The sequence below is a fragment of the Salvelinus fontinalis genome, chromosome 21 (assembly GCF_029448725.1).
Source record: "Salvelinus fontinalis isolate EN_2023a chromosome 21, ASM2944872v1, whole genome shotgun sequence".
NCBI classification, from domain to species: domain Eukaryota; kingdom Metazoa; phylum Chordata; class Actinopteri; order Salmoniformes; family Salmonidae; genus Salvelinus; species Salvelinus fontinalis.
In genome coordinates this window covers 10,397,253-10,416,244 of record NC_074685.1, presented here as the reverse complement: position 1 = coordinate 10,416,244, position 18,992 = coordinate 10,397,253, and the positions used below count along the sequence as shown (strand labels likewise).

The window sequence follows — 18,992 nt, the reverse complement described above, 5'->3', positions numbered from 1 at the left end:
TCTCTCGCTCTCTCTCTCGCTCTCTCTCTCCCTCTCTCTCTATGTGTGTGGATGTGTCTGTGTGCCTAAAACTGTCTGTCCAGCTGTCCAGAGGAAGAGGAGGAGAACACTAACGAGTCAGAAGAGGAGAGAAGAACAGCTGAGGCCAGAGTCCAGAAGATACACAAACTACAGGGTATTTATATCCATAACCTAAATATAGCTTGTCTGTCATATTCCCTTTACTTCTATATCTGTTGGTGACTGGCATTACCGCTGCTACTGCGATTTTCCAGTGTGATTTCTGAGTGTTGATTATGATTTATCGAATGTATGTGGTGTTATTGTATCAGAGCCTGAGATATTGTGTGTTGATTGTGATTTATTGAATGTATGTGTTGTTATTCTGTCAGAGCCTGAGATATTGTGTATTACTACTGTGATGTATTTCTGTTTTGTTGTTGTGTCAGAGAACCTGTACAGTCAGGAACATCAAATCTGATTCAGTCTGTAGGAGAAGCTACAGATATATTAATGATAGTTTATTCATTTTGTTTAACCTTTATTTAAGCGGGGAGTCATACTAAGACCACGGTCTCTTTTGCAGAAGAGCCCTGCATGAACACATCAATAAACAGCAATTACACTATACATGTCTATATACACATGTCAATTACAGAACACATGAAAAGCAGACACACAACACGAAAAGCAAAACACAATCATATGAAACAAACATATTACTCTTCAAGGACTTTTGGAGATCATTCCACATGAGAGGCAAACAAAACTAAAATCAGATGAACCTAACTCAGTGGAGATTGAATTGATCTCCAGGGTAGGACATTAATGTGTTATCTACCAGAGAGCCTGTCCAGTCCGGACAATCAGATCTGTTCTAGTCTGTTTATTCATGATTAATGACTTTATTAATGATAGTTTATTAATGATAGTGTATTAATGTGTTAACTACCAGAGACCCTATCCAGTCAGGATTATCAGATATGCTCCAGTCTGGAGGAGAAGCTACAGATCTATGCTGAACTGTCTGCCCTGAGGGGTGAGGCCCAGGAACCACACCCTGAGCCACACCTACTGGTCCAGCCAAACCCAGAGGAGGTGCCCCAGGCTGCAGTACTGCTTACTGCCGCGCTCAGAGAGGGTGAGACGATTTACCTCACTACAAGACTCACTGACCATCGTTAGCTTCTTGAACATGTTGTCCATTTCCTGTTGTAGAGTGTCCAATGTCTTACTCTGTCTGTCTGTCTGTCTGTGGGTATCCCCCCCCCCCCCCGCTCTCTCCAGCTGAGAACCTGAGGACCACTCTGTCCTCGCTGACCTTTTCCCCCTTCAGCCCCTGCAGCCTTCCCAGGGACCCCCTGTCCCACCCTGTGTCCCCAGCCTGCCCTCCCACCCCCCTGGACACCCCCTCAGATGCGGAGGCCTCTCTTGGGGACCCTAATACCAGGGATGGGGAGTCAGCCTCACAGGTCCTTGTACTGCAGTCCCTGACTAATAATATCAACCTTAAGGTAGGTCTCCTATGCAGGGTTGTTTTAGCTATATACCATAGATATTGTAGCGAATTCCGGGCTAACCCGACAGGGCTTCAACCCTGGTCTCTGTGACTGTCAGTCCAACACCGTAGCCATCACACCAAGAGGTTCAAATACCAATGGGCTTTGCAGTTGGAGCCATAGGCTTGTTGTAGTCTTGAGCTGCTGAAGTGTGTACTACGTTCAGTGTTCATTTTGGCCTTGACTTCTCACCTTCCTCCTTCGCTTCTCATGGTGGCTCAACAATCCCAACAGTTGTCTGAATAATTTAACACCATCTATTAGAATTACATTTCAGCCTTAATGTGATAAATTATTAATATCTTAATAATACAGGAGAAAGTCCATTTAGCTTTTAAAGGTACCATCTCATTAAAAATAGATGTAGAGAATTATATCCCAATTTCCTCAGACACGTTTGTGCTATCGTTAGCATCTTAATGTGTGCCCTGGCTGTGAGGTAAAGAACTGTGATAAGAAAAATAAGTATTGACTGGAAGCTGAGGTAACAGAGTGGGCATACATACACTATCGGACCACAAGGTGGTGCTATATGTACACTATCACATAGACTCCTCAGACAAATGGACTCTACTTAGAAAATGTGCCTTGGGATGAGAGGAAACTATACTGCAGTTTCACCATTACATGGAACCATGACTGGAGTGTAATGCTGGAGGAAGCCAATAGCGTCCTATGCAGGTTCGGCCATCTAGGAGAGTGCAACATATTACCGATGTAGGATTGTAATTTGATCACCCTGTTGCATGAGAATTTGTAGTGTAAGGTTTAAAAAGGCTTCTGAAGTTTGTATGTTCAACTTTTAAATGTCATACTTTATTTTCTCTTACGAAAAATGTATCAACTCCATTATTTATAATCCACATAATAATTGACATTTCCTGTTGCTGTAGGATTATTTTCCTGCTCTAGCAAGCTGGCTCAAATTAAGATCCTCATCTGTAGGAGAGTGAAACTCAACATTCTCACTCACTCCATTTATTTGTATACCGTTTTTTATTGAGGGTTCTTATAGAGGGAATGTTATTTGTGCAAGGATGAAGTCATGAGAAGATCCTCATAAAGTGAGATGAAAGCCTGACAATTAGCTACTGTTTATCATGTGTTAACTGTGGTTGTCTTCCTCAATAACAGGTGTCACACAGTGTCCAAAGCTTGACCCAGTTACTCTATAGTCTACAGGTGAGCTCATCCCTATGGGAGGTGCATCACACACACAGACACACATGCACACACACACGCGCACACACACACACACACACACACACACACACACACACACACACACACACACACACACACACACACACACACACACACACACACACACACACACACACACACACACACACACACACACACACCCTGTGTATCTCATCTCAGTCACTAATTTCCATTCGACAGACAGACCCAGTGTCTTCTCAGCAGGAACAAATATATCCTATTTTAGTGCCACATTCAGGTTAATCAAGATAAAGTCTTAGTATGTGTGTGTGTGTGTGTGTGTGTGTGTGTGTGTGTGTGTGTGTGTGTGTGTGTGTGTGTGTGTGTGTGTGTGTGTGTGTGTGTGTCCGCACGTGCGTCCATGCGTGTGTGGATGTATTTGCCTGGCTGCACCACAGCTTCTGTAAACAGAGATCCAACAATCAGCTGGATTGTCTGAAGCTTGAAGTGCCAGACAGCCAGGCAGTAAGCTGCTGGAGAGAGGAACCCAATTATCCTGTTCTTAGTGGGAGAGAGACCAGAGGAGAGAAAGACTTTTCTCCTGCTCTGCACAGGGAGCATTTGATGTGTTGATGTAGATGGAGTCTATTCTGTTTGGTGTGTGCACAGTATGTGTTTGTGTTAGTAATGTGAAGCGTGTGTGTTTGCGGTGTGTGTAGCCTACTGTACATAGTGACATTTCTTGTATATTGGTATGTGTTTGTATGCAGTCTATACATGTGTTCTAGGCCTGCTTGACCTAACAGTATGTAGCTCAGCCTTAAAGTACCAGTGAGTATTTGGTTTGCCGTTGACTGTCACAATGTCGACTGACCCATTTTTGGTATTCAAATCACCTGCTTCTATTGCCCCCATCAACGGTTGGCCCAGTGTGGACCCATTTGCATGGCTGCGTTGATCCCAGTCAGTCAGAAGCCAGCCAGCCAGCCAGTTGGTCAGCTACACAGCCAGTTAATGAGTCAATCAGTCAGTCAGTCAGCCATCCAGCCAGCTAGTCAGTCAGTCAGCCATCCACCCGGCAAACCAGACAATAAGTCAGCCATCCAGCCGGCCAACCAGACAATAAGTCAGCCATCCAGCCGGCCAACCAGTCAGTCAGCCAGCCAGCCAGGTAGTCAGCTAGTCAGACAGACAGCAAGTCAACGAGTTAGTCAGTTAGTCAGTCAATGAGTCAGTCAGTCACCCATCCAGCCAGCTAGTCAATCAGTCAGCCATCCAGCTGGCCAACCAGTCAGTCAGCAATCCAGCCAGCTAGTCAATCAGTCAGCCATCCAGCTGGCCAACCAGTCAATCAGTCATCCATCCAGCCGGATAACCAGTCAGTCAGCCATCCAGCCGACCAACCAGTCAGACAGCCATCCAGCCGGCCAACCAGTCAGTCAGCCAGCCAGCCAGCGAAGTAGTCAGATAGTCAGCCAGCCAGCTATTCAATGAGTTAGTCAGCCAGTCAGTCAGCCATTCAGCCAGCCAGTCAGTCAGTCACGTTATCGTCACATATTTGTTTCCTCTCTGCAGGCGGCGGTAACCATCCAAGACAGTTTCTACGAGGTTCAGAAGTTCCTCCTCCATGAGAGTGACCGCCACTCCCCCCGCTCTCCGAGACCACACACCCCATGTCTCCGTGGCAACGCTCTGCAGGAGCAGGAGAAGCAGCGTAACCTGGAGAAGCGCCGTGAGGAGTTGGCGGCAGCGGTACGGCTGCAGGGCAGGCTGCACCAGGTAGGATGAGTTAGATTAATCAATGATTTGATTAATCAATTTAGGGCGACCTTATCGATTCCAAAATAAGGGAATCACATTATCGAAAATGGCAAATTTAAATGATATTTTATGTGTAGCGTTTTTTCTCCCCACAGTAAATAAGTAAGCATACACTACCGTTCAAAAGTTTGGGGTCACTTAGAAATGTCCTTGTTCTTGAAAGAAAAGCTAAAACAAATTTGTCCGTTAAAATAAAATAAAATAGATCAGAAATACAGTGTAGACATTGTTAATGTTGCAAATGACTGTTGTAGCTGGAAACGGCTATCTACATAGGCGTACAGAGGCCCATTATCAGCAACCATCACTCCTGTGTTCCAATGGCACATTGTGTTAGCTAATCCAAGTTTAGCATTTTAAAAGGCTAGTTAGAAAACCCTTTTGTAATTATGTTAGCACAGCTGAAAACTGTTGTTCTGATTAAAGAAGCAATAAAACTGCTTTCTTTAGACTAGTTGAGTATCTTGAGCATCAGCATTTGTGGGTTCGATTACAGGCTCAAAATGGACAGAAACAAAGACCTTTCTTCTGAAACTCGTCAGTCTATTCTTGTTCTGAGAAATGAAGGCTATTCCATGCGAGAAATTACCAAGAAACTGAAGATCTCGTACAACGATGTGTACTACTCCCTTCACAGAACAGTGCAAACTGGCTCTAACCACAATAGAAAGAGAAGTGGGAGGCCCCGGTGCACAACTGAGCAAGAGGACAAGTACATTAGAGTGTCTAGTTTGGGAAACAGACGCCTCACAAGTCCTCAACTGGCAGCTTCATTAAATAGTACCCGCAAAACCTCAGTCTCAACATCAGTGAAGAGGTGACTCTGGGATGCTGGCCTTCTAGGCATGCTTTTCTTTCAAAAACAAGGACATTTCTAAGTGACCCCAAACTTTTGAATGGTAGTGTATATCTACTATGCACACTCACCTCTTATTGTACTTTGCCAGGATTTATTAGTTTAAAAAATATATTTTTATTAAATGATTTATCGCAGCCCAAGCAACCATCAACTAATGGATTCTATTGAACCTTTCCCTACCTCCAGGAGAGACAGCGGTGGGAAAGGGAGTGCCAGGCACGCCACAGCCAACAGGGGGAGCTGGAGAGCAGACTGGAGGAGAGGGAGAGACAGTGCCACCTGGAGGCTGAGAGGCTGAAACGGGAGCGGGAAGAGCTGGAGGAGCAGCTGGGGGAGTACCAGCAGAGCCTGGAGAGGCTGAGAGAGAGTCAGATGAATGTGGAGAAGGAGAGGGAGAGGCTGGAGACCCAACAGAACCTGCTGCAGAGCTGGAGACACAGCCGACAGAGGAGCCTGCCTGTCATGGTCATACCGCTGGACCGCTGTCATCAGGTGTGTGAGGGGGGTGAGTGGGTTCTCACAGAAGGCCTCCTAGCCTGTAGCTAATACTCACTGTATGAGTGTGAATGAGAGATGCTGAGAGTAAATATACTATAAGGGTGTGTATAGCAGGTGGGCATTTATTGTCATGAATCTTGCCCTGGAGGCAGCTCTGCAGAGTGGTCACAAGTTGGCACAGCCACAAAGTCATAAAATCTGATTATAAACTACAGGAGGTTGGTGGCACATTAATTGTGGAGGACGGGCTCATGGTAATGACTGGAGCACAATCAGTTGAATAGTATCAAATATATCAAACACATGGTTTCCAGGTTTTTAATGCCATTCCATTTGCTCAGTTCCGGCCATTATTATCAGCAGCCTACTGTGTTTTAAACCTTAACCTTAGCCCTAACCTTAACCACACAGCTAACCATAATGCCTAACCTTAACCTTAAAGTAGAACTGACAGCATTTTAGCAACTGAAATCTTATTCAAATCTGTCCACATACACCCCCAGGAAGAATATGACACTTAAAAAAAAAAAATCTGATATGGTAATTTTCACGTTTTCATATATTCTTAGAATGTTTGAGAATTACGTATACTATGGCATTTGTGAAAATTCTACAGCAATAGAGTGGCGGGAAAGCGACCGAGAGTTTGGACAATTAATAGACACTGCAGTAAATTCAATCTAATAAAAACATCTGTCTTGTCCTAGACCTGAGTCTACACAGACCGGTGAGCTATAGCCAATCAGAGCTACAGTAGGCTTTTATACAAACAAGCCATTTTCCACACGGGCCTGCCATCATTCACTTTGAACTGGACTGTGTGTTTACAGGTAGTAGCAACAGCGCGACTTTAGATCATTAGAACGCATTTGCCAAAAGCCACAAAATACACCTGAATGGATTTCTGCAAGTATGGAAATACCACGGGAGTCCTCTTACATTTGGGAACTTTACAGTTCTATTGATCAAACATCCATGAAGAGGTTGACTTTCTCTCTCTCAGTTATGCACATCAACAACAACAAGATCAACAACTAATGCTAGCCAGAGCGAAATGAGCCAAAATCTAACGAAGGAACATTAGATAAGCCCTCGCAAACCTTTTCAGCTAGGTGGCCGTTAAAATTGCACTGATAAACAGTGGGGAATTGTAGCCTACCCGTCCTTTGTTAGCTTGCCTGCCAATGTATGCATGTCCCAACCAAGCACCCAATCTAACTGGCTAAAGTTAGCTAGCTTGCTACTTCCAGACACAAATGAGAGAACACCTCAATCTGACCATTTTACTCGCCGTAGCAGAGCTGGTAAGGTTGTTTACATGTTATCTAGAGTGTTCGTGACTAACTATTACTTTTTTGCCTACATTTACTGACACCGGCATATTCAGTGGGTGTTGCCGTTCGGTAATTCAGCAGTTATTTTGTGCTCTGGCACACTCAGAGTAGATAGCCAGAGTGAATTTGCAAAGGCAAGAGATATGCTAACTGGATAACAGTCATTCAAGTTATTGCTAGCTAAACAAATGACACCTGCATCTCTAGATGTGTATAGCCACCGAAAAACGATATGAGTCACTCACTTTCTCCTCCAATGGCATGACATCCTCCTAGCAGCTAGCTAGCTGGCTAACGTCAGGCTCCATGTTTTTAGCTTCCTACATAAATAGATATGCTAGCCTATTAGCCCTGTTATGACTGACTTGTGATCATTGCCCTTGCTAGTTTGATTGTATTGACATTCCCAGTCTTAGTTATATTCATCTGTTTTTGTCCAAAATATTGAGCCATTGAAACTGAAACAGTGCATCCTGAATGGAGGCAGTGTACCAGGCCCGCTGGGATTTACAACCTGATAGCTATATTTTTGGGACTACCAAGAAATGTATTGGTGAATTATATTGACCATTAATTTAACTGCATCCATCCATTCTGCCAACAATGCCTTAGTGTACATCATGGACTGTTGAGTCAAATAGAACCTATTTTTAAAAACCTCTTATGAAGTTTTTATTTTTTTAAATTTAACCTTTAGTTAACTAGGCAAGTTAGTTAAGAACAAATTCTTATTTACAATTGTTATTCTTATTTACAAACCCGGACGATGCTGGGCCAACTGGGTGCTGCCCTTTGGGACTCCCAATCACGGCCGGTTGGGATACAGCCTGGATTCCCAAACTGGGAATTTTTGATTTTTTACTGATATTATGATTGTCTGTTTGTTTCATATCTGCAAAGTAGTTTAAACACTGTCAGTTCCACTTTAAAAAACACATTTGTTTTCATAAATTTTTACAATATAGCCAATTTTGACTTTGCAGCTGGCCCATCTAGAGGAAATCACTCAGTTCTGCGTCCAGGGCAAGATTCATGACAATAAACGTCAACCTGCCTGTGCATATGTGTGTGTGAAACAAGGTCATGTTTCTCCCTGGGTTAGAAGTTCATTATTGAGAAGTGCCTCTCTCTCCCAGGACAAAGTGTAGCCAGCAGCCAAAGCTACGGTGGCCCACTCAGTCACACAGTGCAGCTCCATCCAGGCCCTTGATATATGACCTGTGGTAATGAGAGCAATTTCAGCGTCATCTGTCTCAACGCTCAGCAACTCCGCTCGCTAATAAACAACTTCATGATTGATGATAATTAAAACGCAGAGAATAAAAGCTCCAGCGACAAAATAATTAAAAGCATGCGAACGCCGCAAACCAATCAATCCTCTCCAAAAGACTTTAATTATTCATATCGACACTTTGTTTGAAAAGCGAGTGGAGCGGGCCTGCAGTGAAATATGCCCCCGAGAGAGAGAGAGAGCGAGAGCGAGAGAGAGAGAGAGAGAGATTTGTATTTTATTTGTATTTTTCGATATGTATACTTTGACAATGTAAGTAATAATGAACTTGCCATGTCAATAAAGTCAATAGAAATGAATTGAGAGGGAGAGGGAGAGAGATAGTATAAATAGAACAGTGTTCCTATACTCCGCCCTCTGCCTGCCTCTCTACAGGACCTTATGGGGAGGGTGTATGTTAAAACCAATGACCTCATGAATGTAGACCATTTACCCCCTGGCCTAGGTCTCCGTGGGGTTGAGCTTGTGTTGTGAGGTTCAGCAGGTGGGATGATTCAACCTGTATATAGTGGAATGGGAGGGGGGGCTCATATGTGCCTCACTCTCCTCCTCTTTCTCTCTCATCTACGTACTTCTCTTCTGTATGCTATGTCCAGCCCAGGTAAGATGTTATCCTACCCCATTGATTTAATCTGTGTCAAAGCTGATCAGCGTTTACGGACTGGACAGGCTGATCAGTATGGATGTAGTGTTTAGTGTTACCCTGCTAACATTTAGCCCCAGGCAGAGGGTCAGGGGGTCAGAGACAGATCCTGTGTCCTCTGTCAGATCCTCTTTAATGAGAAGGTCTTTCTGGCAGGAGGATGGGCTTTACAGCACCTTGCCAAGCAGAGGTAGCCCAGCTCCACTGCAGCAGTGATCTTTTTTGTTAATTAGAGGAAATATAATATGAATTGGCATACTTCACACTGAAAATATGGATTACAACTCTCAAATAATATTTTTGATGACAATTCCATTTTTTTGGCCATAGATTAGCTGAATAAACCATTATTGTAAATAGCCACTGTGGCTACTTGACTATGTCTGATACGTAGCAATGGTTATACTGTTGCCCATAGCTAACTCTTGTCTTAGTGTTATGGTTTCTCTGTATGTTTACGTTAATGCTCTTGTCATGGTCGTCCTTCATGCTCAGTGTTCTGTTAACGTGGCATTCTGTCTATGTTCTTCTCCCATAGGACTCACTTCCTGGCCAGCCTGGAGGCCATCTTGACAACGGCGGCTCAGTTTTTGTCAACGAGGCAGCGGTCACCACGGCAATGGGGCTCAACAACCGCCATGTGCACCACCACCTGCAGCAGCAGCAGAGAGGGGGGTCCCTGGGGTACGGAGATGACCCCCGAGCCCACAACAGCCTGAACACCCTAATGGCCCGCTCCAGCCACGGACAGACACTCCAACTCCACCCTGACACACACACACCCCAGGACTGGGCGGGGGTCACCGGTGTCACCGGGTACCTCTACACACCCACAGGGGGACAGGGCTCTGAGCAGAAACCCAACGGTAAGACCCAGTTCCAGACTCTCAGGGGGACAGGGCTGTGAGCAGAAACCCAACGGTAAGACCCAGTTCCAGACTCTCAGGGGGACAGGGCTGTGAGCAGAAACCCAACGGTAAGACCCAGTTCCAGACTCTCAGGGGGACAGGGCTGTGAGCAGAAACCCAACGGTAAGACCCAGTTCCAGACTCTCAGGGGGACAGGGCTCTGAGCAGAAACCCAACGGTAAGACCCAGTTCCAGACTCTCAGGGGGACAGGGCTCTGAGCAGAAACCCAACGGTAAGACCCAGTTCCAGACTCTCAGGGGGACAGGGCTCTGAGCAGAAACCCAACGGTAAGACCCAGTTCCAGACTCTCAGGGGGACAGGGCTGTGAGCAGAAACCCAACGGTAAGACCCAGTTCCAGACTCTCAGGGGGACAGGGCTCTGAGCAGAAACCCAACGGTAAGACCCAGTTCCAGACTCTCAGGGGGACAGGGCTCTGAGCAGAAACCCAGCAATAAGACTCAGCTCCAGAGAGTTGTGTGAATCCATCTCTGTTACAGAGATTGTGTTTATTCTCTAATCCTAAATACAAGATGATTCCGGCTTTCTCGGCTGAATTTGATTGATAACGCACAGCATGATTTGATGGGATCTGACATTGACTGAGTAAATACCATACAACTAAATGTGACATCAGCAAAATGAAAGGCTCTTTTTCTCCCCCTCTCTCTCCTTCTCTCTCTCTCTTTCTTTGATACCTCATGATATCATGAGGCCTAGCTGCTACCTGTGAGAAAGTAAACACAGCCTCTGTACCCACCACACACACACCTCCCATTCCTCTCAAGGCTGTTCCTGTTTCGAAGCGATGTGAGGCCTTGCTTGTCCTTCTTACCCAGTTAATCAGTGTCCCCCCCACCTCAACCCCCCCACCCCACCACCATCTACACCAGCCTAGTCTGGCCCTTCTCGCCTAGGAGAGAGAAAAATAATCGGTGTGTTCTCTATCTATTGAGCGCCGGGGGCCGGGTCAACAGCGTGTGAATCACAGCTCAGAGCCCATGGCTGACGGATTGGAGCATCGATCTGAAAAATCTTTACAACACTCATTACAGCACGACTTGTCATCAGAGGAGCAGGGGATAGAGGGATAGAGGGGAGGGAGCGATGAGATGCACATATTCATCTGTATTTCACTGCTCATGTGTCAGCCGACATCTGTTTGCGTCTATACGTCTCACAGGTTTCAACTGTTATACCTCACTGGTTTAATATACATACATGCACACTGATCTGAACCGGAAATATTACAGGCTACGATGAGGGTCACTTGTTGAATATACACTAGAATGGATGCTTCTTTTTGAATAGCCTGTTTAATGGATATCTCTATAGTAACTATCAGTGATACAGGCTGCTGAATTGTTTACTGTTATGCGACCGGAGCACGATCTCTCTCCATCGATCGACTTATTACCTTCTCCTGTTATTCACCACACGTGAGCCACCGTAGAATCACAGTCTCTTGTTAACAAGACAGAGAGGTGGATACTCTGCACAGATGGGTGGATACCCCCACCCACCACAGGGCCAGATCTTACCTGACATATTGCCAACAATGTACCCCTCTGTGGTCCCAGACAGGCCCCATAATTCACTGCTCCTGTCCTGTTAGAGGTGTATGTTGTATGATAGGTCAGCAGGATTCACAGATGGACTACGTCCCAAATGGCAACCTATTCCCTATTTAGTACCCTACTTTTGACAAGGGCCCATATGGGTCTAGTCAAAAGTAGTGCACTTTAAAGGGGGTAGGGTTCCATTTGGGATGTAAATGTTGACTTCCCTCTCAGGGGGTTGATTTCCCTCCAAACTCCAACATTATATCTCACCTTCCTACGTTCTATGGATCTCTATTCACAATACATCATTCATTACTATTTAATGCACTGCATTTGGCGGTATAGATTACTAGTGCATTCTGGGTCTGTACACGATCCCATGTTACAGAACTCTCATATTCCACACAAGAATAGTATCCAGGAAATCAATATCTCACCTTCAAAAACAAAACGTATTTGATCTAAAATATCCTCCATATCTTGCTCAGAGCTATCAGAAGTCTGATTTCTCTACCTCACATCCAAGTGAGGACGGTTCTTCCCCCTTACACAGGGCATTTGAGATTGTTATCTCTCAGGATTTCCATAATGTTCTCCTGCACAATGATAATGGAAAAAATGGAAGGATTGAAATTTTATCCAATGAATCCAACAGATTTTCCCATCTCGCCTAGCTGTTGAATAACTGGCCTTTTGAAAATAACAACTACTGTAAATATTGAACAGTAAACCAACCAGAATATTGTGCTGCTTCTGAAAATGAATAAGGGATGAAAACTATGAAGAGCAGTGCTCACTATGATGGTATAGTGAGTTACTCTACTGGACACATAGAAATATCATTAGTTTGAAGATTATCCTGACTATCTGACCTGTTGACATTACACTTGGTGTTAAAGTCATCCTATTGGATTTTATCTTACTGATTTGAACAGTAATTGCATTTTGAAAATGGTCTCCATTTCTTGTGCCTTCAGATCAGTCTGACCTAAGTCCCTGTGAGGAGTCTTTGTCCTGAGGCTTTATAGTACAGACCCATCTATCAGAGCCCAGTTAAAGGTCTAAGACCCTGGCTAACAGTGACACACACACACACACACACACACACACACACACACACACACACACACACACACACACACACACACACACACACACACACACACACACACACACACACACACACACACTAGTGGTTAGCTAACAAGGAGCTCACTAATTAATGAAACAGATTCCGACACATTCCTGTGGGAACACAATGAGGCGATGATCTATTACCACAGACCCTTACAGACCCTTACATCCACAGTATCTATTACCACAGACCCTTACAGTTCCTTACATCCACAGTATCTATTACCAGAGACCCTTACAGACCCTTACAGCCACACCATCTATTGACACAGACCTTTACAGCCACATTATCTATTACCACAGACCCTTACAGACCCTTACAAACACATTATCTATTACCACAGACCCTTACAGACCCTCACAAACCCTGAAAGCCACATTGTCTATTACCACAGACCTTTACAGCCACATTATCTATTACCACAGACCCTTACAGAACCTTACAGCCACACCATCTATTGACACAGACCCTCACAGACCCTTACAGACCCTCACAGACCCTTACAGCCACATTGTCTATTACCACAGACCCTTACAGCCACACCATCTATTGACACAGACCTTTACAGTCACATTATCTATTACCACAGACCCTTACATCCACAGTATCTATTACCACAGACCCTTACAGACCCTTACAGCCACATTATCTATTACCACAGACCCTTACAGACCCTTACAGCCACATTATCTATTACCACAGACCCTTACATCCACAGTATCTATTACCACAGACCCTTACAGCCACATTATCTATTACCACAGACCCTTACAGACCCTTACAGCCACATTATCTATTACCACAGACCCTTACAGACCCTTACATTCACAGTATCTATTACCACAGACCCTTACAGACACATGATCTATTACCACAGACCTTTACAGCCACATTATCTATTACCACAGACCCTTACAGTCCCTTACAGCCACAGTATCTATTACCACAGACCCTTACATCCACAGTATCTATTACCACAGACCCTTACAGACCCTTACAGCCACATGATCTATTACCACAGACCCTTACAGACACATGATCTATTACCACAGACCTTTACAGCCACATGATCTATTACCACAGACCCTTACATCCACAGTATCTATTACCACAGACCCTTACAGCCACATTATCTATTACCACAGACCCTTACAGACCCTTTCAGCCACATTATCTATTACCACAGACCCTTACAGACACATGATCTATTACCACAGACCTTTACAGCCACATGATCTATTACCACAGACCCTTACATCCACAGTATCTATTACCACAGACCCTTACAGCCACATTATCTATTACTACAGACCCTTACAGACCCTTACAGCCACATTATCTATTACCACAGACCCTTACAGACACATGATATATTACCACAGACCTTTACAGCCACATTATCTATTACCACAGACCCTTACAGACACATGATCTATTACCACAGACCTTTACAGCCACATTATCTATTACCACAGACCCTTACATCCACAGTATCTATTACCACAGACCCTTACAGACCCTTACAGCCACATTATCTATTACCACAGACCCTTACAGACCCTTACAGCCACATTATCTATTACCACAGACCCTTACAGACCCTTACAGCCACATTGTCTATTACCACAGACCCTTACAGAACCTTACAGCCACGGTATCTGTTACCACAGACCTATACATCCACAGTATCTATTACCACAGACCCTTACAGACCCTTACATCCACATTATCTATTACCACAGACCCTTATAAAACCTTACAGCCACATTGTCTATTACCACAGTGTCACGTTCCTGACCTGTTTTCTGTTAGTTTGTGTATGTGTTAGCTGGTCAGGACGTGAGTTTGGGTGGGCAGTCTATGTTTTCTGTTTCTATGTTGGTTTAAGGGTGACCTGATATGGCTCTCAATTAGAGGCAGGTGGTTTTCATTTCCTCTGATTGAGAGCCATATTAAGGTAGGTGTTTTCACACTGTTTGTTTGTGGGTGGTTGTCTCCTGTGTCTGTGTGATGTTACGCCACATGGGACTGTTTCGGTTTTGTTTGTTCGGTTTATGTAGTCTGTTCCTGTTTTCATGCGTTCTTCGTTATACGTAAGTTCTTATGTTCAGGTGCGTCTACGTCGTTTGTTGTTTTGTAGTTATTCAAGTATAGTTCGTTTTCTGTCTATGTCGTGTCTTGTTTAAATCAATAAATCATGTCATCATACCTCGCTGCATATTGGTCTTCAGATCCCTCTCTCCTCTCCTCGTCTGAGGAGGAGGAGGATTTAGAGTATCGTTACAGAACCACCCACCAAATTACCAGAACCAAGCAGCGGGGAAAAGGGCAGCGAAAGCAACCACAGAAATCCCAGGACTTGTGGACTTGGGAGGAAGAGTTGAATGGAGAAGGACCCTGGGCACAGGCTGGGGAGTATCGCCGCCCCAAAGCTGAGCTGGAGGAAGCGAAAGCTGAGCGGCGGCGATATGAGGAGGCAGCACGACAGCGGGACAGGTACGAGAGGCAACCCCAGAAATTTTTTTGGGGGGGGCTAGAGAGGAGTGTGGCTAAGCCAGGTAGCAGACCTGAGCGCACTCCTCGTGCTTATTATAAGCAACGCGTCACTGGTCAGGCACCGTGTTATGCGGTTAAGCGCACGGTGTCGCCAGTGCGTGCCCATAGCCTGGTGCGCTATAGGGCAGCCCCCCGAAAGTGTCAAGTGAGTGTGGGCATCCAGCCGGGGCGTATTGTGCCTGCTCAGCGCGTCTGGTCTCCGGTACGCAGTTTCGGTCCAGGGTATCCTGCGCCGGCTCTGCGTGCTGTGTCTCCGGGGCGCTGGGAGGGTGCAGTGCGTCCTATGCCTACGCTCCGCTCGTACCGGGCAAATGTGGGAGTGGAGCCTAAGGGAGAAGTGCGCGTAGTAGGCACTAGATCTCCAGTGCTCATCCACAGCCCGGTTCAACCTGTGCCTGCACTCTGGAGGGTACGGGCTGAAGTAGTATGCCAGCCTGGGGGAGTGGTGCCAAGGCTGCGCACCAGAGCTCCAGTGCTCCCCCACAGCCCGGTCCTTCAGGTGCCTTTTAACATCAAGCCTCCTGTAGGTCTCTCCAGTCTGGTGGGTCCTGTGGCAGCCCCACGCACCAGGCTGTCTCTCCGTCTCCTCCCTACAGGTGTGCCCGTCTGCCCAGCGGTGCCTGAACTGCCCGTCTGCCCAGCGGCGCCTGAACTGCCCGTCTGCCCAGCGGCGCCTGAACTGCCCGTCTGCCAAATGGCGCCTGAACTGCCCGTCTGCCATGAGCCTGCAAAGCTGCCCGTCTGCCATGAGCCTGCAAAGCCGCCCGTCTGCCAAGAGCCTACAGAGCCGCCCGTCTGCCAAGAGCCTACAGAGCCGTCAGCCAGACAGGAGCCGCCAGAGCCTTCCGCCAGACCGGAGCCGCCAGAGCCTTCCGCCAGACCGGATCAGCCAGAGCCTTCCGCCAGACCGGATCAGCCAGAGCCTTCCGCCAGACCGGATCAGCCAGAGCCTTCCGCCAGACCGGATCAGCCAGAGCCTTCCGCCAGACCGGATCAGCCAGAGCCTTCCGCCAGACCGGATCAGCCAGAGCCTTCCGCCAGACCGGATCAGCCAGAGCCTTCCGCCAGACCGGATCAGCCAGAGCCTTCCGCCAGACCGGATCAGCCAGAGCCTTCCGTCAGACCGGATCAGCCTTCAGAGCCGTCCAGCCAGGACCAGCCTTCAGAGCCGTCCAGCCAGGATCCGCCAGAGCCAGCCAGCCAGGATCTGCCAGAGTTTATCAGCCGGGACCTGCCCCTTGTCCCGGTGTTGCCCCTTGTCCCGGTGTTGTCCCTCAGTCCGGAGCTGCCGTCCCTCAGTCCGGGGCGGCCCCTAAATCCAGCGGGACCCATGTCTAGGGTTCCCAGTCCAAGGTCGGTGGCGAGGGTCGCCACCTTGAGGAAGACACAGAAGCGGGGATTTATTATGGTGGAATTGGGACAGCGTCCGGAGCCGGAGCCACCACCGTGGTCAGATGCCCACCCAGACCCTCCCCTAGACTTTTGGTGGTGCGTTCGGAGTACGCACTTTGAGGGGGGGGTTATGTCACGTTCCTGACCTGTTTTCTGTTAGTTTGTGTATGTGTTAGCTGGTCAGGACGTGAGTTTGGGTGGGCAGTCTATGTTTTCTGTTTCTATGTTGGTTTAAGGGTGACCTGATATGGCTCTCAATTAGAGGCAGGTGGTTTTCATTTCCTCTGATTGAGAGCCATATTAAGGTAGGTGTTTTCACACTGTTTGTTTGTGGGTGGTTGTCTCCTGTGTCTGTGTGATGTTACGCCACATGGGACTGTTTCGGTTTTGTTTGTTCGGTTTATGTAGTCTGTTCCTGTTTTCATGCGTTCTTCGTTATACGTAAGTTCTTATGTTCAGGTGCGTCTACGTCGTTTGTTGTTTTGTAGTTATTCAAGTATAGTTCGTTTTCTGTCTATGTCGTGTCTTGTTTAAATCAATAAATCATGTCATCATACCTCGCTGCATATTGGTCTTCAGATCCCTCTCTCCTCTCCTCGTCTGAGGAGGAGGAGGATTTAGAGTATCGTTACACACAGACCCTTACAGAACCTTACAGCCACGGTATCTGTTACCACAGACCCTTACAGCAACATTGTCTATTATCACAGACTCTTACAGCCACATTCTCTATTACCACAGATTCTTACAGCCACATTCTCTATGACCACAGACCCTTACAGCCACATAATCTATTACTACAGCCACACCATATATTTCCACAGACGCATACAGACCTTTACAGCCACATTATCTATTACCACAGACCCTTACAGACCCTTACAGTCACACCATATATTGACACAGACCCTCACAGAACCTCATAGACCCTTACAGACCCTCACAGACCCTTACAGATGCTCACAGCCCCTCACATCCCCTTACAGACCCTCACATCCCCTCACAGACCCTCACAGACCCTTACAGTACATCCACTCTACTGCTATTCAGTATCCACCCACTGACCCAAACACACCCCACTCTGGTCTGATGGTCCCCCTTTACTCACTCCATGGCCATGGCTATGCACCTGTCCTACGCACACACACACACACACACACTTTCTTGTGCACGTACATGCATACATTCACACATGCACACACGCATATATGCATATATTCACACAGGCACACTCAGAAACGCACACACACACCCTCCTTCCTCCTCCTGAGGGTCCCGTCTGGGCGTGCAGGTGTCCATCTATCCTAATGACAGTGACAAAATGACAACAGTCAGTTAAACTCTTTAAAGTCAAAGAGCAAAGAGAAGTTACTGATGGCTAAACTGAGCATGTGTTACTCGTTGACTCTCTTGTACTGGGAGGAAACAGCACACTACTGCTTGCAGCTGTGGTGCTTGACGTACGACACACACACACACACACACACACACACACACACACACACACACACCACACACCACACACCACACACACACACACACACACACACACACACACACACACACACACCACACACCACACACCACACACACACACACACACACACACACACACACACACACACACACACACACACACACACACAGAGCTGCAGTGGTTGATGTAAACTCAGCAAAAAAAGAAACGACCCTCCACCTCTAAATCGATTCCGCTCCAGAGTACAGGCCTCAGTGTAACGCTCATTCCTTCGAAGATAAACGTGAATCCTACCATCACCCCTGGTGAGACAAAACCGCGACTCGTCAGTGAAGAGCCCTTTTTGCCAGTCCTGTCTGGTCCAGAGACGGTGGGTTTGTGCCCATAGGCGACGTTGTTTCCGGTGATGTCGGATGAGGACCTGCCTTACAACAGGCATGCAAGCCCTCAGTTCAGCCTCTCTCAGCCTACTGCGGACAGTCTGAGCACTGATAGAGGGATTGTGCGTTCCTGGTGTAACTCGGGCAGTTGCTGTTGCCATCCTGTACCTGTCCTGCAGGTGTGATGTTCGGATGTACCGATCCTGTGCAGGTGTTGTTACACGTGGTCTGCCACTGCGAGGACGATCAGCTGTCTGTCCTGTCTCCCTGTAGCGCTGTCTTAGGCGTCTCACAGTACGGACATTTCAATCTATTGCCCTGGCCACATCTGCAGTCCTCATGTCTCCTTGCAGCATGCCTAAGACATGTTCATGCAGATGAGCAGGGACCCTGGGCATCTTTCTTTTGGTGTTT

At 46.7% G+C, this 18,992-nt stretch overlaps 1 protein-coding gene across 2 annotated transcripts in view; it reads left to right on the top strand.

Annotated features, from left to right (window-relative positions):
* The window catches only part of LOC129818143 (rho guanine nucleotide exchange factor 28-like), a 116,526-nt gene that overhangs the window by 90,712 nt on the left and 6,822 nt on the right, over positions 1–18,992 (top strand). For both annotated transcript variants that reach the window (XM_055873780.1, XM_055873779.1), the window contains 7 exons: positions 84–175; positions 956–1,141; positions 1,288–1,514; positions 2,694–2,741; positions 4,299–4,502; positions 5,590–5,895; positions 9,708–10,035. In XM_055873780.1, coding sequence (XP_055729755.1) covers positions 84–175; positions 956–1,141; positions 1,288–1,514; positions 2,694–2,741; positions 4,299–4,502; positions 5,590–5,895; positions 9,708–10,035 — 1,391 coding nt within the window. The remainder of the gene's footprint in view (positions 1–83; positions 176–955; positions 1,142–1,287; positions 1,515–2,693; positions 2,742–4,298; positions 4,503–5,589; positions 5,896–9,707; positions 10,036–18,992) is intronic.